General features: G+C 40.3%; 1 protein-coding gene across 1 annotated transcript; it reads left to right on the top strand.

Annotated features, from left to right (window-relative positions):
* LOC149984584 (uncharacterized) lies at positions 1-24,619 on the top strand. Its single transcript, XM_090230524.1, has 5 exons — positions 1-147; positions 222-322; positions 583-750; positions 23,611-24,380; positions 24,606-24,619. The coding sequence occupies exons 1-5, from the start codon at positions 1-3 to the stop codon at positions 24,617-24,619; spliced, it is 1,200 nt and encodes a 399-aa protein (XP_090086650.1).
* Positions 24,620-25,281: the final 662 nt, after the last annotated feature.

The raw sequence follows: 25,281 nt of genomic DNA, 5'->3' as shown, positions 1-25,281 counted from the left end.
ATGAAGAAGAAGGTGACTGAGGCCTTGAGAGGAGTTGACCACATTGCGACCACCACTGACTGCTGGTCTGTAAGAAGACGGAGCTTCATTGGTGTCACAGCCCACTGGATAGACCCTGACAGTCTCTACAGCATCTGGAACCAATGCGTAAGATCCACACTTGCAGCAGAAATGGTTGAAGATGCTTGCGATCTCCAGCTGCTGCGCCCGATTGCTACAAGGTGGAACTCCTGGTTCATGGCTGTAGAAGACTCCTGAGGATCGTCAAAGAGAAAGGAGAGGCAGCAGTTAGAGTTCTCTGCACAGACTTCGAGGTCCCAATGTAAGTAAGGATTATATATTATTTTGACATAATTTAAGGTATTGAATGATGTCTAAATCTGTTGCAGTGTTTCCTGTGCCTTTTGCTTGGGGACTAATAACTGTTTCACATGTTGTAGCCATACACAATCAATGATCCATTTAGTCAACTATTCATCCAGCCATTGATACTGTAGTTAAATCAGTTGAAATGGTTAGTGGTCCCCTTTGTATAGGGTTAGGAAACATAGTATTTTTATATATATATTTTTTTTTTCATAGGTTCAATCCAGCTGCACTCGCCTTCCTCACAGACTATGCTGCCACCATGAGCCCAGTCACAAAGGCCATCAACATCCTGCAGGCTGAGACCAATGTCCAGATGGGGTGGCTACTTCACACTATCAACCTGCTGACCACAAAACTTGACCGCATCAAGTTGTCCCTGAAGTAATGTAAGCCTCTGGTGGATGCGCTACAACTGGGACTGAAGAAGTGTTTCAGCCACGTTTCACGACCCTGAGCTGATAGGAGCTGCAATCCTCCTCCCCAAATTCACAACAAATTCACAACAACGTGGACAAAGGATGACGCACCATCAGAATGGGTAAGACAACATGTGGTTAATTAACAGTATTTTATTATTCATCAACAATTGTGTATAGTGTACATTTTGACACTTCATATATTTGAGAACCACTCATTTAAACTACATTCCTGACTTTGTGGTTCAGTCCAATGGGTAGCCTACTTAGCCCTGTTGCTTGGTTTATATAAACTCAGTAAAAAAAAAGAAATGTCCCTTTTTCGGGACCCTGTCTTTCAAAGATAATTTGTAAAAATCCAAATGACTTCACATATCTCATTGTAAAGGGTTTAAACACTGTTTCCCATGCTTGTTCAATGAACCATAAACGATTAATGAACATGCACCTGTGTGGAACGGTCGTTAAGACACTAACAGCTTACAGACATTAGGCAATTAAGGTCACAGTTATGAAAACATAGGACACTAAAGAGGCCTTTCTACTGACTCTGAAAAACACCAAAAGAAAGATTCCCAGGGTCCTTACTCATCTGTGTGAATGTCCCTTAGGCATACTGCAAGGAGGCATGAGGACTGCAGATGTGGCTAGGGCAATAAATGGCACTGTCTGTACTGTGAGACGCCTAAAACAGTGCTACAGGGAGACAGGACGGACAGCTGATCACCATCGCAGCGGCAGACCACGTGTAACAACACCTGCACAGGATCGGTACATCCGAAAATCACACCTGCGGGACAGGTACAGGAGGGCAACAACAACTGCCCAAGTTACACCAGGAAAACACAATCCCTCCATCAGTGCTCAGACTGTCCACTATAGGCTGAGAGAGGCTTGACTGAGGGTTTGTAGGCCTGTTGTAAGGCAGGTCCTCACCCGACATCACCGGCAACAACATCGCCTATGGGCACAAACCCACCGTCGCTGGACCAGACAGGACTGGCAAAAAGGGCTCTTCACTGACGAGTCGCGGTTTTGTCTCACCAGGGTTGATGGTTGGATTCGCGTTTAATGTTGAAGGAATGAGGATTACACCGAGGCCTGTACTCTGGAGCGGAATCGATTTGGAGGTGGAGGGTCCGTCATGTTTTGGGGTAGTGTGCCGCAGTATCATCGGACTGGGCTTGTTGTCATTGCAGGCAATCTCAATACTCTGTGTTAAAGGGAAGACATCCTCCTCCCTCATGTGGTACCCTTCCTGCAGGCTCATCCTGACATGACCCTGCAGCAAGACAATGCCACCAGCCATAATGCTCGTTCTGTGCATGATTTCCTGCAAGACAGGAATGTCAGTGTTCTGCCACGGCCAGCGAAGAGCCCGGGTCTCAATCCCATTGAGCACGTCTGGGACCTGTTGGATCGGAGGGTGAGGGCTAGGGTCATTCCCCCCAGAAATGTCTGGGAACTTGCAGGTGCCTTGGTGGAAGAGTGGGGTAACATCTCAAAGCAATGACTGGCAAATATGGTGCAGTCCATGAGGAAGAGATTCACTGCAGTACTTAATGCAGCTGGTGGCCACACCAGATACCGACTGTTACCTTTGATTTTGACCCCCCTTTGTTCAGGGACACATTATTCAATTTATTTTAGTCACATTTCTGTTCCGTTTGTCTCAGTTGTTGAATCTTATGTTCATACAAATATTTACACATGTTAAGTTTGCTGAAAATAAACGCAGTTGAGAGTGAGAGGATATGGGATGGGGATGGATTAATGTAGGCTCATAACTGCATGATTTATATTGCCGTCTTCCTTGTAGTTCAGGAATGGACTACATCAAGGACCACCTGGAAGAACCCTTACTGCAGCTAGGTGATGGCACCAGTTCATGAGATGAGGAGGACTTCTTCTCTGCCATGAAAACGTCTTCAGCACAAGAAAGCTCCAAACAGCTGGACGGATATCTGGCCTGTTTAGCTGATCAAATTGAGTTGCTCAAGTCCTTCCCGGCAGTCTGTAAGCTGTCTCTGAGGTTAAACACACCCTTACCTGCATCAGCTGTTCAGCACCGCATGACTTGTTTTTAGTCCGAGCAGAGCAAGGCTGGATTCCAGAATCTTTGAAAAACAATTTTTACTGATGATGAACATTCAATTCTTCTACTTCAAGTAATGACAGCTTAATGCTAACAAGCACAAGGACATGGATGCCTCATGCATTTTGTTAATTTATGTGTAAAATTCCCAAGTTATAGGTGTCCTTGTTAAAAGGCTTGACCTGACACATTGATTTCTGATACAGTTCCATCAGTGGCGATGTCCTCATATTCCTACAGTGAGGTTGTGTGTACTTTTGATGAGTTCAATTTTTTCCTCTATGTATGGGGTTCTATTATATGATGTTTTTTCTAAAGCAAAGTGACTGTGTTTGTAAGTGCTTAGGTTTACTGGCTATATTCCTTAATTATTAAGGCATAATTCTATTTTGTCTGTAAGAGATGTATTTTGAAGTGCTGCCTATTTGAGAATCCACACAAGACATTACCTTTCAGAAAAGCTCAAACCAAATAAAAGGTCTGACTGTTTTGCTTTTTGGATTTACGGCTCTTACATTTCATACTTTTACTTATGAAACGTAAGTACATCCACCACTGCTTAATATAAGGAATTTAATGTATAACATTTACTTTTACTTTTGACTTTTACTCAAGTATGATGATTGAGTACTTTTTACACCACTGTACTTAAGTATATTTAAAACCAGATACTTTTAGACTTTTAGTCAAGTAGTATTTTCCTTGGGGATTTTCACTTTTATTTTTTTTATTAAGATATCTTTACCTTTACTCAAGTATGACATTTGAGTACTTTTTCCACCACTGTAGACACCAACAGGTTAAGTATCTTTGTGTCTTTGTTTGAAGGCACTGCAAATATATATTAATGTTGATAATATTGCAACAACCCATTTTTGTTTGTTGTTGGTTTTATTTGACTTGCATTTGGTGGACCAATTTTCCAATAATTGCACGGTACATGTAAGAAAATGTGAACTGGGCATGGGAGGAAATCTCTGTGAATAAGTACAATATTAAAACTTCTTAAGGCTAGGGGGAAGTATTCAGAAGTTCAGATGACTGACGTGCCCAAAGTAAACTGCCTGTTACTCAGGCCCAGAAGCTAGGATATGCATATAATTATAGTATTGGATAGAAAACGCTGAAGTTTCTAAAACGGTTAAAATAATGCCTGGGAGTATAACAGAGCTGATATGGCAGGTCGAAAATCCGAGGAGAATCAATCCGGAATAATTTTGACGTCACAGGCCATTCCAATGCTTGTCTATGGGATATTCAAAGGAATTCCTCCCAGATTGCAGTTCCTATGGCTTCCACTAGATGTTTTTTGACAAATGAGCTAGTAGTTGTCGTTTTTCAAGGTGTCTTTCAATGGGACTGCAGTCTTGTGGTGCACGTGGATAAGAGTGCGCACTTCGTTATTTATCTCCGGTATTGAACATACTACATTCCGTCTTAAATGTTATCGTTTATCTACATATACAGTGGGGCAAAAAAGTATTTAGTCAGCCACCAATTGTGCAAGTTCTCCCACTTAAAAAGATTAGAGAGGCCTGTAATTTTCATCATAGGTACACTTCAACTATGAAAGACAAAATTAGAAGAAAGAAAATCCAGAAAATCACATTGTAGGATTTTTTATGAATTTATTTGCACATTATGGTGGAAAATAAGTATTTGTTCAATAACAAAAGTTTATCTTAATACTTTGTTATATACCCTTTGTTGACAATGACAGAGGTCAAACGTTTTCTGTAAGTCTCCACAAGGTTTTCACACACTGTTGCTGGTATTTTGGCCCATTCCTCCATGCAGATCTCCTCTAGAGCAGTGATGTTTTGGGGCTGTTGCTGGGAAACATGGACTTTCAACTCCCTCCAAAGATTTTCTATGGGGTTGAGATCTGGAGACTGACTAGGCCACTCCAGGACCTTGAAATGCTTCTTACGAAGCCACTCCTTCGTTGCCCGGGCGGTGTGTTTGGGATCATTGTCATGCTGAAAGACCCAGCCACGTTTCATCTTCAATGCCCTTGCTGATGGAAGGAGGTTTTCACTCAAAATCTCACGATACATGGCCCCATTCATTCTTTCCTTTACACGGATCTATCGTCCTGGACCCTTTGCAGAAAAACAGCCCCAAAGCATGATCTTTCTACCCCCCATGCTTCACAGTAGGTATGGTGTTCTTTGGATGCAACTCAGCATTCTTTGTCCTCCAAACACGACGAGTTGAGTTTTTACCAAAAAGTTATATTTTGGTTTCATCTGACCATATGACATTCTCCCAATCTTCTTCTGGATCCTCCAAATGCTCTCTAGCAAACTTCAGACAGGCCTGGACATGTACTGGCTTAAGCAGGGGGACACGTCTGGCACTGCAGGATTTGAATCCCTGGCGGCGTAGTGTGTTACTGATGGTAGGCTTTGTTACTTTGGTCCCAGCTCTCTGCAGGTCATTCACTATTTCCCACCGTGTGGTTCTGGGATTTTTGCTCACCGTTCTTGTGATCATTTTGACCCCACGGGCTGAGATCTTGCGTGGAGCCCCAGATCGAGATTATCAGTGGTCTTGTATGTCTTCCATTTCCTAATAATTACTCCCACAGTTGATTTCTTCAAACCAAGCTGCTTACCTATTGCAGATTCAGTCTTCCCAGCCTGGTGTAGGTCTCCAATTTTGTTTCTGGTGTCCTTTTACAGCTCTTTGGTCTTGGCCATAGTGGAGTTTGGAGTGTGTCTGTTTGAGGTTGTGGACAGGTGTCTTTTATACTGATAAGTTCAAACAGGTGTCATTAATACAGGTAACGAGTGGAGGACAGAGGAGCCTCTTAAAGAAGAAGTTACAGGTCTGTGAGAGCCAGAAATCTTGCTTGTTTGTAGGTGACCAAATACTTATTTTCCACCATAATTTGCAAATAAATTCATTAAATCCTACAATGTGATTTTCTGGATTTTATTTCCTCATTTTGTCTGTCATAGTTGAAGTGTACCTCTGATGAAAATTACAGGCCTCTCTCATCTTTTTAAGTGGGAGAACATGCACAATTGGTGGCTGACTAAATACTTTTTTGCCCCACTGTATTAGGGTACCTGAGGATTGATTAGAAATGTTGTTTGAACTTGTTTGGACGAAGTTTACCGGCAACTTTTGGTATTCCTTTGTCTGCATGTTGAATGAGTGGAACGGGTGGATTACTGAATCAAACATGCTAACTAGACTGACTTTTTTTTGGGATATAAAGAAGGACTTTATCGAACAAAACGTCCATTTGTTGTGTAGCTGGGACCCTTGGGATTGCAAACAGAGGAAGATCTTCAAAGGTATTTCTGATTTTTGTGATGACTCTGCTGGTTTGAAACATTTTTTTAATTATGGTGTATGCAGGGAGTTGTCCTCAGATAATTGCATTGTATGTTTTGCCGTAAAGCCTTTTTGAAATTTGACAACGCGGTTGGATTAACAAGAAGTTAAGCTTTTAAATGATGTAAGACACTTGTATTTTCATGAATGTTTAATATTAGGATTTTCGTATTCTGAATTTTGTGCTCTGCAATTTCACAGGATGTTGTCGAACCTCTAGCCCAAAGAGGTTTTTAAGAACAAAACACCATCATGAATATGTTCAATGGACCAGATGTGGACACTAGCTCTACCACTTAATATCTTAATAACAATAGGCATACTGAAAGAGATCAAGCTTTCACATTATGCTTGTCATTAGCAGTAGTGGTGCTTAGGTAAAATCACTCAGGAAGCTTTATTACAACCTATGTGTTGTTTGCTCTATAACCTGTTAATTCACATGCCTTGCGACTTTGATATATAGGCCTAAAGGCCGAGACAATAAGAAGACACAACAGCAGAATAAATTGAACCAAACCTTTGTTTTATCACAAAACCGGATAGCAATCTCTGTCCAGTGAAGTCCACAAAGCATGTAACAGACATGACCCACAACTTGGCCAAGCAAGTTAATGTTTCCAACATTTTTGGACCACTAAACAACTATTGATTTAGAACCACAGAGAGTTACAAAGAAAACAGAAGCTGCCTCCACTATTCCAGCACCATTTCATCTTCAACATTTTGACATCATCAAATCACCTCTGCTTAGTCTAATCCAGTGAGAACTAAAATATACCAGAAACATTTAGTCCAATCAACGTAAGCCAAATATGATGTGGCTGTCCATGGCTATGATTTCTGTGTGTGTGTGTGTTTGTGCGAGTTCGTGCAAGTATAAAAGACATGTTGACTCACTCTACTTGTAGAGAAATGGCAATGCCATCCTCCTCTCTTTCATGTTGATATCTATCTGATATCTATCACTGTCATACAGTACACACTTTTATTTTTGTTGTCCTAGGCTACCTGGCTAAAATGCTTGCTCGCTAGCCCAGCTTCCACTCATGGGCAACATTAGCTAGTTAACATTAGCCTTCTACATCTAGCTATATACTGAACTTCCATCCTCTCAAGCCAAGGGTACAACAATGTATGAAATAAAGGTTGGATCAGAATCGCCGTTATAATCATTGGCTACTACATATAATTAATTTTAGCTGGCTAGCTAGCCACTTGAGGACAACACAATGAGATGTGACAATTAAAGTTTTTCTGTCAATGACTTATGCTCTCAATGGGATTTGATAGGAGTGATGTCAAATCCAAGCTAGCTTCCCTTCACCCTTTTTTTTGGTGCGCCAGAACCATTCACAGTTCTGCTCAACATTTTTTTGTCAGGGGAGGCCAGATGCTCGCTGACTTCCCTTGGCTTTAATGCTACGGACGGCAACAAAGTCATACTCGTTTGGACAAGACAACATCAGATAGATGGCCTACACATAGAGAGACCGAGGGTGTTTCTGTCACGCCCTGACCATAGAGAGCCCTTGGTTCTCTTTGGTGTAGTAAGTCAGAGCGTGACTAGGGGGTGTTCTAGCTCAATATTTATATGTTGGTGTTTTGTGTGGTTCCCAATTAGAGGCAGCTGGTAATCGTTGCCTCTAATTGGGGATCATATTTAGGTAGCCATTTTTCCCACCTGTGTTTGTGGGATAATGTTTTATGTTTGTGCATGTGCACCACTACTTTCACATTTCGTTATTGGTTTATTGTTTTTGTTTAAAGTTTCACCGTAATAAAGATGTGGAACTTCAATCACGCTGCGCCTTGGTATCTTCATTACAACGATCGTGACAGAATATCCAAACAAGCAAGGACCAAGCAGCGTGTGACGGAGGTAAAGTAGTTCTGGACCTGGGAAGAAATTATGGGAGGATGTGAGACCCAAGGACACCAAGGAAGATGCAATGACAGCGACGACGGGGACCTCGGGCACAGAAACCCCAAGATTTTTTGTCGGCAGAGCAGCGGCGAGTAGAAGAGTGGGCCATCAGTGCGGTGCAATCTGTGCCAGCTCCCCGTACTCACCCTGAAGAGCCAGAGACCGTCAGGGAGGTGATGGAGAAGTTGGGAGAGAGAGAGATGAGAGAAATGTTATGTAGGTGTGTTCTGCACGGCTTCCGACTTGAAGAGCCTATCAGCGGTCTGGTGAGTCCTGTGCCAGCTCTCCGCACCCTTCCTGAAGTGAGTGTCAACAGTCCGGTACATCCTGTGCCAGCTCCCCGCACTCTCCCCGAAGTGCGTGTCACCAGTACGGTGCCACCTGTGCCGGCTCCACGCACCAGGCCTCCAGTGCACCTCCCCAGCTCGGTACATCCTGTGCCAGCTCCCCGCACTCTCCCTGAAGTGCGTGTCACCAGTCCGGTGCCACTTGTGCTGGTTCCACGCAGCAGGCCTCCAGTGTGCCTCCCCAGTCCGGTAAATCTAAGACATGGAATTTTTACTGAGATGTAGGTGTATGTTAATTTCCGACTTCAACTGTGTTTATATGTGTGTGTGTATATATATATATATATATATATATAAATATATGTATATATATATAAATATATATATATATATAAATATAAATATATATATATAAATATATATATATATATATATATATATATATATATATATATATATATATATATATATATATATATATATATATATATATATATATGTATATATATATATATATAAATATATATAAATATATGTATATATATAAATATATGTATATATATATATATATATATGTATATAAATATATGTATATATATAAATATATGTATATATATATATATATATATGTACATATATATATGTATATATATATATGTACATATATATATATATATATATATGTATATAAATATATATAAATATATGTATATATATATATATATATATATATAAATATATGTATATATATATATATATATATATATATGTACATATATATATGTATATATATATATATATGTACATATATATATATAAATATATGTATATATATATATATATATATATATGTACATATATATATGTATATATATATATATATATATGTACATATATATATAAATATATATATATATATGTACATATAATAAATATATATATATACATATATATATATATATATACATAAATATATGTATAGATATATATATATATATGTACATATATATATATATATATATATACATATATTTATGTACATATATATATATATATACATAAATATATGTATAGATATATATATATATATGTACATATATATATATATATACATAAATATATGTATATATATATATAAATATATGTATTTTTATTTGTTTAACAATTTTTTGGTTACTACATCACTCCATGTGGTTATGTCATAGTTTTGATTGTCTGATTGACCTTAACTTTTTTTGCATACGGTATTTAATTTGTTTTAGTGTTATTTGTACCGTGTTGATTTATGTGGTCATTTGTTTTTGTAGACTACTGAGATGTGATACTCCTTATGGAGTACCCTTGACCTCAATATTGGCTATTTTGAGGTTGAGCTGGACCAGGAAAGCAAGGACAAGACTACTTTTGTCTGTGCTGGGGGCCTGTTTTCCTTTAAAGTGATGCCTTTTGGAATAAAGCCACTTTCCAAAGACTGCTGGATATTGCGTTAGGTGAGCTCAAAGGGAAAATCTGTTGTCTACCTGGACGATATAATTATCGACTCCCAGACCAGAGACAAACCAACACCTTCAAGATCTTCAAGCAGTGTTGAACAAGCTAAGTGAAGCTGGTCTGACATTGAACATAAAGAAGAGCAACTTCTGCCAAACCTCCCTGACGTTTCTTGGCCATATTGTCTTATGACGGCATCCATGTGGATACTGTAAAGACTGTCGTAGCTGAATCAGAATTAGTTAGGTAACATAGATAAATAAGATGTTTTATTTATTTTATACTTGTCATTAGAATGTCTTCTTTTGGACTATACTGTTGGCAGTTGCATTTTCCTTTCTCTCTAGGGAAAAGTAACTTGGGGCCCAGAGAAGGGAGAGGTCAGGCTTGTCTTTTACATGTCTGGTAATAGGCAGCATATCAGAAAGGGAGAAGTCAGGTTTGAACATTGTCTTCATAATGAACATATCTGTGAAACCATGTGAAGGGCTCCACTATGTCTGTACTCCAGTCATTCCCTCCTTTTCTCATTGGGGGGAGTATGGCAGTGTCTGGAACCATTGTATGTCCCCTCTGATGTTGCCCTTCTCTTGACATAGTATATGACCTAGGGGCTCACTCTCCTCTGTGAGCTTGTCCAGGAGTGGGTGTATTTTAGATTGGAGTATCTAGAATTGACAATTGATATATGCCGTTGGATGAGGTAATGTTTTGGTAATATGAAGTAATTCAGAATTCATTTATAGACACTGAATTGATCTGAGAGTCACAGGGCTATGGTGAAGCTCATATTATTAACTTTATATGGCTGCAGGGGCAGTATTGAGTAGCTTGCATGAAAAGGTGCCCATTGCAAACGGCCAGCTCCTCAGTCTCAGTTGGTAATATATGCATATTATTATTATTAGTATTGGATAGAAAACACTCTAAAGTTTCCAAAACTGTCAAAATATTGTCTGTGAGTATAACAGAACTGATATTGCAGGTGAAACCCTGAGAACAATCAAAACAGGAAGTGGCTTCTATTTTGAAAACTCCATGTTCCATAGCCTACCTTTGCTGGATTTAAAGGGATATGAACCAGATTCCCTTTCCTATCGCTTCCTCGAGGTGTCAACAGTCTTCAGACATAGTTTCAGACTTTTATTTTGAAAAATGTGCCAGAACGTTAACATCGCGTCAAGTGATCACATGAGTTTTGCTCGCGCCACAGAGTTCGGATAGGTATTGTTTTTCCCTCTCCTACTGTGAAAGACATTTGCGGTTGATATATTATCGATTATATATTTTAAAAACAACCTGAGGACTGATTCTAAAAATCGTTTGACATGTTTCTGTGGACATCATGGAAACTATTTGGAATTTTCGTCTGCGTTGTCATGACCGCTCTTTCCTGTGGATTTCTGAAAATAATGCGACAAACAAACAGAGGTATTTTGGATATAAAATAATCTTTATGGAACAAAAGGAACATTTGTTGTGTAACTGGGAGTCTCATGAGTGAAACATCCGAAGATCATCAAAGGTAAACGATTAATTTGATTGCATTTATGATTTTCGTGACCAAGCTACCTGATGCTAAGTGTACTTAATGTTTTGTTGTGCGATCGATACATTTACACAAACGCTTGGATTGCTTTCGCTGTAAAGCATAATTTCAAAATCTGAGACGACAGGTGGATTAACAAAAGGCTAAGCTGTGTTTTCCTATATTGCATTTGTGATTTCATGAATACAAATATTTATAGTAATATTTATTGAATGTAGCGCTATACTTTTCAGCTGTTGTTGATGACACTTATCCCGTTAGTGGGATTGCAGCCATAACAAGTTAAAAGATTAAGTTTAAGTATAACTCTGACTGGTGTGTGGTTTGTAACTCTCATCATTTAGTAATACAGGAAATTACCATGACAAGGCCAAGGCTGTACAAGACTTCCCTGTGCCAACCACCCTCAAGGTCCTTCAACTTTTTTTTGGGATGGCTGGATGGTACCATCGGTTTGTGCTGAACTTCTCCCAGGTCGCAGAACCACTCAACGCATTGAAGCGAAAAGGAGCGAAATTCCAATGGAGAGCAGAGTGCCAAACCTCCTTTGAAACCCTAAAATGACACCTTGTTACACCTCCCATTTTGGGTCATCTCAACTTTGACTGCCCTTTTGTTGTTTACACTGATGCAAGTAATGTTGGACTTGGTGCTGTCCTAATCCAACAGACTGGACTTGGCACTGAAGATGTGCTAGCGTTCGACAGTCGGACATTGAATGGAGCCGAACGGAAACTATTCCACAATCGAGCAAGAGTACCTTGCAGTTCTCTAGGCTTTGGAAAAGTGGAAGTATTACCTGGAGGGAAGATATTTCACTGTGGTCACTGACCATTCCTCTCTTGTGTGGATTTTCAAGTCAAACAAATCAAGCACCAGACTCATCAGATGGGCTCTACGGTTGTAAGAGTTCACCTTTGCTGTAGAATACAGGAAAGGAAAGTACAACACTGTTCCAGATGCCTTATCCAGAGCTCCTGCTGATGGTAACAGTGGCCCTCATTTTACATGTGCTATTGTCTTGTCTAGCAGTTCACTCACCCAAAACTGACTTTCCCATCTCTGATGAGGCCATATGGAAGTTCAAACAGGATGATCCAGAAGTATAGACTTTGTACCAGACTATCCTGGAAGATGGAGAAAAGATGGTCAATCCTACCACAAACCTGACCGTCATTGAAGACAAAGTCTACCGAGTTGTAGAACTACCTCACAGAACACTCTACCAAATGTACATACCTGAACCTCTATGCCTTCAACTGCTGGAACATTTCCATGAAGACCCTTTAGCTGGTCATTTGGGCAGGTTCAAAACCAAGCGGTTGCAAGCATTCCTTTACTAGTCACATCTGAGCATGAATGTGAAGTCACACATACGAAACTGTCAAGTTTGTCAAATGTACAAACCAGAAGGCAGAGAGACTGCTGGCAAGTTGCAGCAAACTGTTACCCAACCTTGGGAAATGTTGGGAGTGGATTTGATGGGTCCATTTCCTAGAAGCTCCAATCAGAATGTGTACATGCTTGTTTTGTTGATTACTATTCCAAGTGGGTGGAGCTCTTTGCCCTTCGTCAGGCAACAGCGAGGACAGCCTCTAACATCCTCACAGAAGAGATCCTGACTCGCTGGGGAGTGCCTGATCACATATTGTCAGACAGAGGTTCCCAATTCGCCTCTGATCTCTTTGAGGAGACCTGCCAAAAAATGGAACCTGAGACAGAAGTTGACCACGGCCTTTCACCCACAGACCAACCTCATGAGAGGGTTAATCAAACCTTGAAGGCAATGGTTGCTTCCTGTGTAGGGACCCATCACAAACACTGGGACAAGCACCTTCACAATTTTCGATTTGCCCTGAATTCTGCTGTGCAAGATTCCACTGGAGTCACCCCTGCAGAGCTGAACCTGAGTCGTCCCCTCCGAGGACCATTTGATATGGTGCTACAGCCCCAGCACGTTACTCCAGACTCTGCATGCTATGACCAGGTAGGCCATCTTCACGACTAGAGTGCTCTTGTCTTAAAGAACATGATCAAGGCCTGTCTCAAGCAGAAGATAAATTATGATAAGAAGAGACGAGACATCCAGTTCCAGGTTAGTGATTGGGTGGGGCTCATCCATACTCAAAAGCTGAACAATTCTTCTCGGTCAAGCAGGAGACTAAATGGCATGGACCATATAGGATTGTGAAGCAGATGGGCCCTCTGAACTACAGAGTGGTGAAAGAGGACACAGGTGTAGATATCCACGTTGTCCATGTCTCACGACTTAAGGCCTATTAACCCTCAGCTGAAGAATTGGAGGAGATTGAGCGCCAAAAGGTATTGGATATCTTTGAAGAGGAAAGTGATGAGACTTTTCTCTGATTCCCAAACCTAGAAGTCTTACGCCTTAAGGCCTGTTACAGCACAGCTGAGGAGCGTGAGCGCCCACAAAGTCTCGAATATTTTTGTAGAGGAAAGTGATGAGACTTTTATTTGTTTCCCAGACCAAGATGTGCGTTCCAGGGCAATGGTTGGCTTTTTTCCAGGGGAGGGGGTGTGTGACGGCCCTGAATTTGTCTGAACCGTCTCAGTGCTTCTCCTTACAATAGGGTGCTTCCCTTTTCAATTCCCTATTAAAAAGCCAGCATCAGCTGCACAAAAGTGGGTTGTGATGATGGTGCGAATGAGGATGTGTTCAACCCTCTGTTCCGAAGCTTCTTTACTCCGTTTGTTTTGTTGTATTTAAAAGTGTAGCCTTGTCTTAAGTTTAAACCAGGATCGGATCCACTCATTTCTTCCTTTGGACTACACATCTCAGTTATTCTCAGCTGTTTCTTCATGGCCTTTCTCTGCTGGAGATCTGTTGGCAGATTGTTTGACTGACTACAACTTTTTTGCACATGGTATTTAATTTGTTTTAGTGTGCTTTATACCGTGTTGACTTACGTGGTCAGTTGTAGTTGAAGACACCTTAGATTTGATACTTCTTTATGGTTGTGTGGTAAAAGAGTTTGATATTTTGATTGTATGATAGAGACTGGGTTTATGCTACAATTTATGACGGACAAACATTATGTGACTAAGGTCACTTGAGTTCACTGCACTCATTTACAGGGCTGGACACTTTTTTAAAAGCCTGAAGTACCGTATTTTTCTAGAAACCAAAGCTCATTGTTTGTTATATTATTATTATTATTATTATGTGTGTGATCATTTATTTTAGGTAATTCAACCAACGCAAAAGAGCAGTTGCTTTGAAGTTATTTCCAATGTTTTAAGGGTTTATGGAAAGATTATTTCCATACTGATTTTTACATGAGTCCTTTGTATTGGTGTAGACTTGACAGAACAGACGAGACTCATTCCCTCCCAAACAAAAAGTATAAATCAATATGCATATGTGCACACGCCGCTCCCAATCTCAGGCTACCAACAACCCATCCTGCATTGTAATTCTTGCGAAACTAAATGAAAATGTTCACAGCAATATGCAGATTTCTGTATGCAAAACAGCGTTACCTATGGTGCGTGGACGGCAGCTCAATGCTTTGATCTGCATCTCTGACATTCTTTAATTACAGAGAGAAAATGTATTAAACTGTAAAGGGCCTTGATTTAAGTTAAGATAAAAGAAGATACATGGTGTTAATTGGTATACTCTAAGAATAATCCAGACCTTAGAGACAACTGTCCCTTACTGGCCCCCTTGCCAAAGTGTCAGGATTTACATCTTTAATTCAAGATTTTCCCAATATTATTTACCTCGCAGTGAGATGCGCATCACTTCTTTTTAAAGTATATTAAACAACCAAATATTTCTTCATCTGTCCATTAATATCAGTTTTCCTCATGTAGGCCTAAAAGTAGGCGAGAAACTATTCTAAAGTAGTTGAGAAACTATTCTAAATGTTCTGGTTCTGTTCTGGCAACTCAATAACAGAAATGTGTTCTTAATGTTTTGTACACTCAGTGTTCGTCTCTGTGATCCACAGTTTACTGAGAACATTATATTGAATCAATTAAGTTAAGCAAGAAGGGTGACGCATTTCCCAAAGAAGTGGAAAGTGTTTCAGAAGGGATCACATGAGTTTCATTAAGCTTATCATTAGTAGTTTATGCGATATTGATGATAGATGATGATTTAACAATTACACTGAAGTACCTTTGAAATTACATTGGACAATTATTTTCATTATTTATAATATGTTTAAAATTAAACTGAAAAATAATTGTCATTATTTCACACCTGGAACCATGCCAACCAAAAGACAAAGAGCAACAATTTACTGAGAAAAATAATATCTAGGTTAAATTCCAGCTTTTAGTCAGTTCCTTTTGGCATGGCACCAGGTGTGTGTGTGTCGCTGTGAAGTAAAGCTATCTCAACACCCGGCCCCCAGTGTGACCTTTGATTATGCGAGAGGAATACAGAGGTGCTCATAGAGCTGCCGGACAAAACAAGCATTTGAGGGGGCAGGCCAACACACACACACACACACACACACACACACACACACACACACACACACACACACACACACACACACACACACACACACACACACACACACACACACACACACAGACCATCACCTGATATGCTGTATTACTTATGATACCACAACATACTGCATAAGCACTTTTAAACATGAGCTCAGTGATGCCACCACATTCACACACACTCAAGGCTATTAATACACACAAGTGCTTATGTCACAGCATTTTATGACATTTAACTCTGTCCCTAACAATAATTAGCCAAGCAGGCTTTTTTCTAGCTAGCAGGTTCATGTGTATTAAAGGCCCAGTGCAGTCAAGAACTAGATTTTCTTGTGTATTATATATATTTCCCCTCTTTGAGGTTGGAATAATACACTGAAATTGTGAATATTATGACAACGCCCTTTTAGTGTAAGAGTTGTTTGAAAAGAGTGCCTGAAATCTTTGGCTGGTGTGGTGAGTTTTGGTCTGCCTGAATTAATAGACCAATAAGAGTGTTCCAAACATCTCTGACAATAACAGCTAGTTTTCTATTTCCCCTCCCTGCTCAGACCACTCCCAGACAGTCCTATAAAAATTATTGCTTGAGAAATTGCTCTTTGCTAAGAACTATTTTTGTTTATTTTTGACTATTTTAATTTAAAACATTCACAGTAAGGTACTTCATTGATGCACATAAATGATTTGATATTGAGATTTTTAAATAATTGCTGCATCGGACCTTTAATAACAATACAAACAAGCCTCATTAGTTTCAAAACCACCCCAATGTGCTTAATGTCATTGAGTTGATTAATAAGCAGTTTGTGTAAACACAGTTCAAATGCACTCTACTCCTGTCTTCCAAATCTCTCCCTTTTTTGAAGTGATTTTATTTTGGGGCTTTTTTGTAATTTATTGAATCAAAGTGCACAATCCAGTGTTAACTGATTTGATATGCAAACCTGTAGGGACATATTAATTGAAATAGAAATTAAATTAGCATTCCACAGTGACTTAAATGGTTAATATTATTAGAGCTGCAACCGTCGGCAGTGATGAAAAGAGCATACATAACAGTAAAATTTAAATTCAAGCGCTGGAGATAATGTACACAACACATCAAAAGAACAAACAGCAGAAAGAAAATAACACAGCCAGAAGTTTTACATTTCCTCACAAGGAGGATGCATAAAAAAGCATTGAGGAAGAGTGCACTGTACACACCCCACCAATAGACCCCTCCCCCCCATCCACACACAAAGAAGAAAATACAGTACTAGTAGAATTCATTCTGATAATTAAGAGGGATATGCTGTTGTTTGGGGGTAACAGGACCTGGAAAAATTTATCAACCACTACAAAATATTATTATCCCCAAATTCGATCTTGTCTCATTGCTGCATCTCTGCACTTCTTAACACCCAACCGCTTAACCCAGAAGCCAGCCGCACAAATGTGTCAAAGAAAACATTGTTCACCTGACGACCAAGGTCATCCTGCAGTAGCCTGGCCCGCCATAAGGAGTCGCAAGAGCGTGATGAGCCAAGTAAAGCCCCCTGGCCAAACCCTCCCCTGACCCGGATGATGCTGGGGCTCCCGATCACGGCCGTTTGTGATACAGCCCGTGAGCGAACCAAGGTCTGTAGTGACGGCTCAATCACTAAAATGCAGTGCCTTAGACCGCTGCGCCACTTAGGAGGCCATTTTAATCTGGTGTGTTACAGAAGGAAAGGTTGCTCTCCAGGAATGGATTTTGAGAACCAACAATGTCATTGCGTAGAGCTCTGAAATCCAAACTATATTTATACTGGAGCCCCCCTACAAAACATTTAATAAATTATAATCCACATATAAATTCACATGTATTATTATTATTATTTTCCTAATGTATCAAACTGCCTCAAATTAAGATCCTATATCTGTATGGCAAGTCTTACAATACATTATGACTGCATTATAATGTGCTATACCTGTGTATACTGTACATTCAAACAAAAAACAATATTTTAAAGTGAAATATTAGCTTTTGTCTGAAGCCGAAAAAGACAGGAAATTCAAAAGCTAATTTGACATCCACTAAAAAAGCTTTTCAGCATAAGCAACTTGACTAGTGCTAGAGTACTGTGGCTTTATTAAACTACAGATGTACTTTTTAAATTGTATGAACATAAAATATTCCATTTTATTTGGAACGGCAAGCCAGATAAAATTAAAAGGGCCTATTTAAATAACGAATATGAATTCGGAGGGCAGAAATTATTTAATATTAAAGCATTAGACCTCTCACTAAAGGCATTAGTCATACAAAAGTTATACTTAAATCCAAACTGGTTCTCTAGTAAATTGGTACGAATGTCTCATCCTACGTCCTAGAAGGGCCTTTTTCCCTTTATTCAGATTACACCGGCCCACTTTCGATTGTTTGAAAAGGAAATAATCTCCAAAATATCTTTATTTTTTAAACAAGACTTAGAAAGTTGGTTGCAATTTCAGTTTAATCCACCTGAAAAGACAGAACAAATAATACAACAAATATTGTGGTTAAATTCAAATATACTTATTGATAAAAAAAATGTATTTTTCGAAGACATTTAAAAAAAAGGTATACTTTTTGTGAATGATATCATAAATAGGACTGGTGGAGTTGTCACACATGCAGCTAACACAGACATATGGAAATGTCTACTCTACCCAAAATAACAACCAATTAATTGCAGCATTACCACAAAAATGTAAGAGGCAAGTAGAAGGGGAAAAAAGTAAGGAACTTGTATATCGGCCCTGTATTAAAGAACAAAAATGGTTAAAGAAAATCGTGATAAATAAAAACATATACCAATTTAATTTACGGACCAAGAAACTGACAGCTGTGCCATATAAATTGCAAAATAGATTTTCGATGTACCCATTCCATGGCACATGGTTTATCAATTGATACGCAAAACAACGCCGGATGCAGAACTTCACATTTTTCAATTAAAATTACTATACAAAATCCTTGCTAATGGAATGTTATATATATTCCCAGCTCTGCAGATTCTGCTGTGAGGAGGCAGAGTTATTAGATAATTTATTTTGGTATTGTCCATATGTAGCTTGTTTTTGGTCACAGGTCCAGGAATGGCTGAAGAATTGCAACATTTGAAGAATTGCAAAATTTGCCTAGAACTAACGCTGCAGACAGCAACACTGGGTGATTTGAAAAGCCATAGTCAATCAATCAATAATATAATAATTATTTTAGCAAAAACATTTATTTTTAATTTACAATCTGTAGAAGCTATGAGAATAGAAATGTTCAAGTCATTTGTGAAGCATCACAGCACAGTTGAAAAATATATGGCAAATAGAAATCCAAAATGGATGATGTTGAGAGATAGATGGGAGAGGTTGAATGGAGCTGAAGGGTGGGACTAATAGCAAGACAAAACATGTAGAACATACGGGGTCTGTAAAATGTATATATGTTTAGAACTTTTGTGAAATAGCACAGTTACAAATAGATATCAAACTGGATGGACATCAGAAATAGAGGAAGGACTAAAAATAAACAAAAAATAACTATTGTATAATAGACTGTGAATGTAAAATGTGTATAAGATGTATAAATTGAAGGTAAAAGCCGAAGTGTTTATTTGTTTACTCGAATTGGGGGATCGTGGTAGGGTTTGCGGGGAATAATAATAAAGGTATATTCTTTAATGTATGTATGTCTATATTGGTATGTGTATGTATATATGTGTATATGTATGCATGTGTGTATGGAGATATATATATCTCCATACACACATGCATACATATACACATATATATATATTTAAAAAAAAAAGAAAGAAAAAAGACAATTACATTGATGGAACCAATATTCTTTCCGCAATATTTAGCTGATCCAACCCTTTAACATTTTTTTTTTTTTAAATGACAGATGTACTCACATTGGATGGGTTGATTAGGATTCAAACCTTCTCTCAACAGCTTAATACATACTCTTAGACTAGGTTTACTCCATTAATGTACTTGGTAAATCAAACATGTTTTTTCATGTAAAACAACATCCCATTCTGCTAATTTAAACATTATGGTGAGGTTTTCCCGGACACAGATTAAGCCTAGTCCGAGACTAAAAAGCAATATCACCTGAAAATCTAAAGCCAAAATTATTTATAGTCCAGGACTATGTATAATCTGTGTCCGTGGAACTGCTCCTTAACCCTACATATGACCTAGTCTAATACATCAATCTATGGGATAGGGAAAAGATAGTTGACAGCTATTGAACATATTTTGAAGCTATACATGTTCCTGTAATAAACAATGGAGAAGGTATTCAAACCACTTGATTACAGCCTGAATTTAAAATGGATTAAATTGAGGTTGTGCCACTGGCCTACACACGAAACCCCATAATGTCAAAAATGTATTAAATTTAGATTTTGTGTCACTGGCCTACACACAAAACCCCATAAGGTCAAAGTGGAATAACGTGTTTATTTTTATTTTTAGGAATGAATAAAACATGAAAAGCTGAAATGTCTTGAGTCAAAAAGTTTTCCGCAACTTTTTAGCAAGCCTAAATAAGTTCAGGAGTAAAAATCTGCTTATGTTGCATGGACTCACACTCTGTGTTCAATAATAGTGTTTTTGAATGAATACCTCATCTTTATTGTTTTTAATTTAACCTTTATTTAACTTCTTGACGCTACCTGTCGCGGGATCATTTTCGTCAGCAACCGCTGAATAGCATAGCGCAACAGTCAAATAGTATTACAAAAAAATATTCATGAAATCACAAGTGCAATATTGCAAAACACAGTTTAGCCTTTTGTTAATCCACCTGTCATCTCAGATTTTGAAATTATGCTTTACAGTGAAAGCAATCCAAGCATTTGTGTAAATGTATCGATAGCCTAGCATAGCATTATGTACAATTAGCATCAGGAAGCTTGGTCACGAAAATCAGAAAAGCAATTAAATTAACCGTTTGAGAGTCCTCCCACCCTTTTCTCTTGTAACCTCTCCCCCTCTACTATAGCTGTCTTTGGTGATTGGACTGAGAGGAATGTAAATACAGAGCACATATAACAATGTGTGATTCATTCACCATGACGTTATCATTTAAAATAAAGTGAATAAACGTTGTTTCATATTCTTGTTTGTTTGTGCTGAGGAAGTCCAGTAGGTTAATATGAATAGTACTACAATCATAAGGTTGGCTTGAGTGAAATATGTTTTTCATGTTTGGGTTTAGTAATACTTTTTGTAACTGGTCTTATCACAAGCTGCTTGCATTTCAATATCTAAGTTGTTTATGAATTACACAATTGTCAGAGAGTGAGGATAAATCAGGCTCAGATGCTGCAACATCAGTCAACTGCCATTTTAGTGCAGAACAACATTGCCTGGACACTCACATGCTGACCACACCGCTTAAATGTACACATATATGTAATTCAATCATTACACCCACAATGCTCGCGAGCATCAACGAGCATCATCCAGGGACACTAAAATAGAACTTGGTTCTATTTGTGATGCTTTATGCACTGCAAGTCCTGCCTCTCACTACTCCTCCTTGGTTTTCAGGAACATATACCCACGTGGGTGATTGAAAGATGAACTGAGCTCCACACTCCAGACTGAAGAAGAAGAAGCTTGAAGGAGGAAAGATTACTAGAAACAAACTATGTTTACCCTTTTATCTGTGGATTAATTGTCGGACTAGAGGACCTTGTGCATTTCGAGTAAAATAACAACCCAATTTTTATATACCAGGACAAATTAGCTAGCAACAGCAAGCTAGCTAGCTAAATTGCCATAAATGTTTAACCTCTCTTGGGTAGGGGGCAATCTTTTCATGTCGGGATGAAAAGCGTGTCCAAAGTAAACTGCCTCAGGCCCAGAAGATAGGATATGCATATAATTGTTAGATTTGGATAGAACAACGCTATAAAGTTTCTAAAACTGGACAAACCATCAAAAATGTTTTTTTATTTGGTATTGGTATGGCGTTCTTTGGTATTTTTCTCCGGTAAAGACAATAATGATTCTCCGTCTTAAATTGTATTGTTTATTTACGTATTAGGGTACCTAAGGTTTGATTATAAACATTGTTTGACTTGTTTGGAAAAGTTTATTAGTAACATTTGGGATTCATTTTGTATGCATTTTGATGGAGGGAAACTGGGTGGAATATTGACTGAAGCACGCCAGCTAAACTGAGTTTTTATGGATATAAAGAAGGACATTATTGAACAAAATTACAATTTGTGATGTATCTAGGACCTTTTGGAGTGCCAACAGAAGAAGATCATCAAAGGTAAGGCATTTATTATATCGCTATTTCTGACATGGTTGAAATATGTTTTTCATGGTTCTGTATGCACGTCGCTGTCCTCAGATAATCGCATGGTGTGCTTTCGCCGTAAAGCCTTTTTGAAATCTGACACAGCGGCTGGATTAACAAGAAGTTAAGCTTTATTTTGATGTATTACACTTGTGATTTTATGAAAGTTAAATATTTATAATTCTTTAGTTGGAATTTCGCCGGATATTGGCCAGGTGGGACGCTACAGTCCCAACTACTAATAATAAGTTAATGCTTTTAAACCTGTTGTCACATCCTGACCCTAGTTCTTCTGTTATTTCTTTGTTTTAGTTGGTCAGGACGTGAGTTGGGTGGGTATTCTATGTTTTGCGTTTCTAGGTTGGGTTTCTTGTTTGGCCTGATATGGTTCTCAATCAGAGGCAGGTATTAGTCATTGTCTCTGATTGGGAACCATATTTAGGTAGCCTGTTTTCTGTTGCGGTTTTGGGTGGTTATTTTCAGTCTGTGTGTCTGCACCAGATAAAACTGTTTCGGTTGTCACTTTGTTGTTTTGTGTTTTTGAAGTGTTCAGTTTTCCATTAAAAAGATGAACACTAACCACGCTGTGCTTTGGTTCTCTCTATCTCCAGACGACAACCGTTACAGAACCACCCACCAAAAAAGGACCAAGCAGCGTGGTAACAGACAGCAGCAGCAGGAGCAGCGCGATAAGGAGGAATGGACATGGGAGGACATTCTAGATGTCAAGGGTTGCTACACATGGGAGGAGATCCTTGCTGGAAGGGATTGCCTCCATGGGAACAGGTGGATGCAGCCAGGACAGCGGAAGCAGCAGCTAAAGGGAGCCAGCGCTTTGAGGGAACACGGCTGGCAAGGAAGCCCGAGAGGCAGCCCAAAAATTTATTGGAGGGAGGCACACGGGGAGTGTGGCTAAGGCAGATAGGAGACCTGCGCCAACTCCCCGTGCTTATCGTGAAGAGAGAGGGCGTTGTACCGGGCAGGCACCGTGTTATGCGTGTCCCCAGTGCGTGTGCATAGCCCGGTGCGGTACATTCCAGCTCCCTGTGTCGGTCGGGCTAGTGGGCATCGAGCCAGGTGCCATGAAGCCGGATCTACGCCTCTTGTCTCTAGTGCGTCTTCTCAGGCCGGCATACATGGCACTAGCCTTATGCATGGTGTCCCCTGTTCGCCAGCACAGCCCAGTGCGGGCTATTCCACCTCGCTGCACTGGCCTGGTGACGGGGAGCATTCAACCAGGTAAGGTTAGGCAGGCTCGGTGCTAAAGATCTCCAGTGCGCCATCTCGGTCCGGTCTATCCGGTGCCATCTCCACGCACCAGCCCTCCGGTGGCAGCCCCCCGCACCAGGCATCCTGTGCGTCTCCAGAGACCTGAGGTGCGTGTCCTCGGCCCGGTACCACCAGTGCCGGCACCACGCACAAGGCCTACAGTGCGCCTCGTCTGTCCTGAGCTGCCAGAGTCTCCCGTCTGTCCTGAGCCGCCAGAGTCTCCCGTCTGTCCTGAGCCGCCAGAGCCGCCCGTCTGTCCTGAGCCGCCAGAGCCGCCAGTCTGTCCTGAGCCGCCAGAGCCGCCAGTCTGTCCTGAGCCGCCAGAGCCGCCAGTCTGTCCTGAGCCGCCAGAGCCGCCAGTCTGTCCTGAGCCGCCAGAGCCGCCAGTCTGTCCTGAGCCGCCAGAGCCGCCAGTCTGTCCTGAGCCGCCAGAGCCACCAGTCTGTCCTGAGCCTCCAGAGCCGCCAGTCTGTCCTGAGCCGCCAGTCTGTCCTGAGCCGCCAGAGCCGCCAGTCAGCCAGGAGTCGCCAGAGCCGTCAGTTAGCCAGGAGCCGCCAGAGCCGTCAGTCAGCCAGGAGCCGCCAGAGCCGTCAGTCAGCCAGGAACCGCCAGAGCCGTCAGTCAGCCAGGAGCCGCCAGAGCCGCCAGTCAGCCAGGAGCCGCCAGAGCTGCCAGCCAGCCAGGAGTCGCCAGAGCTGCTAGCCAGCCAGGAGCCGCCAGAGCCGTCAGCCAGCCAGGAGCCGTCAGTCAGCCAGGACCTGCCAGAGCCGCCTGTCACGCCGGCGATGCCGGAATTGCTCTTCAGTCCGGAGCTGCTCTTCAGTACGGAGCTACCTCTCAGTCCTGAGCTGCCCCTGAGTCCAGTGGGGCCCTTTAGTAGGGTTGCCAGCCCTAGGTTTGTGGGTGGTTATTTTCAGTCTTTGTATGTCTGCACCAGATAGAACTGTTTCGGTTGTCACTTTGCTGTTTTGTGTTTTTGAAGTGTTCAGTTTTCCATTAAAAAGATGGACACTAACCACGTTCCGCTTTGGTCCTCTCTATCTCCAGATGACAACCGTTAAACCTGTCCCCAAATTAATATAGTTGGTAAGAGTTTGTTTTGATATTTCAACCTGCGTATTCTCATCGCATCTGGAGTGGGTGAACAAAATCAACATGCGCGCATGGGGTTTGGTCAGCATGTTACACTATATGTATGATTTTGTGTTGTTACTAATATTGGAGATATAGCCAAAGAGTAGCTAGGGCCAACGATCAAGATAAGAAAATACATAGTATGATGAAACTGTCGTGGCATTATGCCATTGTATGTAATTTGAGCATTGGTTGATTAGCTAACGTAGCTATTTAGCTTGCTACGTTGGAGAGGTATGATTTGATATGATGCAACAAAATTAAGTGTTAAACAAATCAAAATATATTTGATATTTTAGATTATTCAAAGTATCCACCCTTTGCCTTGATGACAGCTTTGAACACTCTTGGCATTCTCTCAACCAGCTTCACCTGGAATGCTTTTCCAACAGTCTTGAAGGAGTGCTGAGCACTTGTTGACTGCTTTTCCTTCACTCAGTGGTCCAACTCATACAAAACCATCTCAATTGGGAAGAGGATGGGTGATTATGGAGGCCAGGTCATATGATTCAGCACTCTCTTTCTTGGACAAATAGCCCTTACACAGGCTGGAGGTGTCTTGGGTCATTGTCCTGTTGAAAAACAAATG

The sequence above is a fragment of the Oncorhynchus mykiss genome, chromosome 3 (assembly GCF_057628025.1).
Source record: "Oncorhynchus mykiss isolate SJ-2025 chromosome 3, ASM5762802v1, whole genome shotgun sequence".
Lineage (NCBI taxonomy): Eukaryota > Metazoa > Chordata > Actinopteri > Salmoniformes > Salmonidae > Oncorhynchus > Oncorhynchus mykiss.
This window is presented reverse-complemented; position numbering and strand designations above follow the sequence as displayed.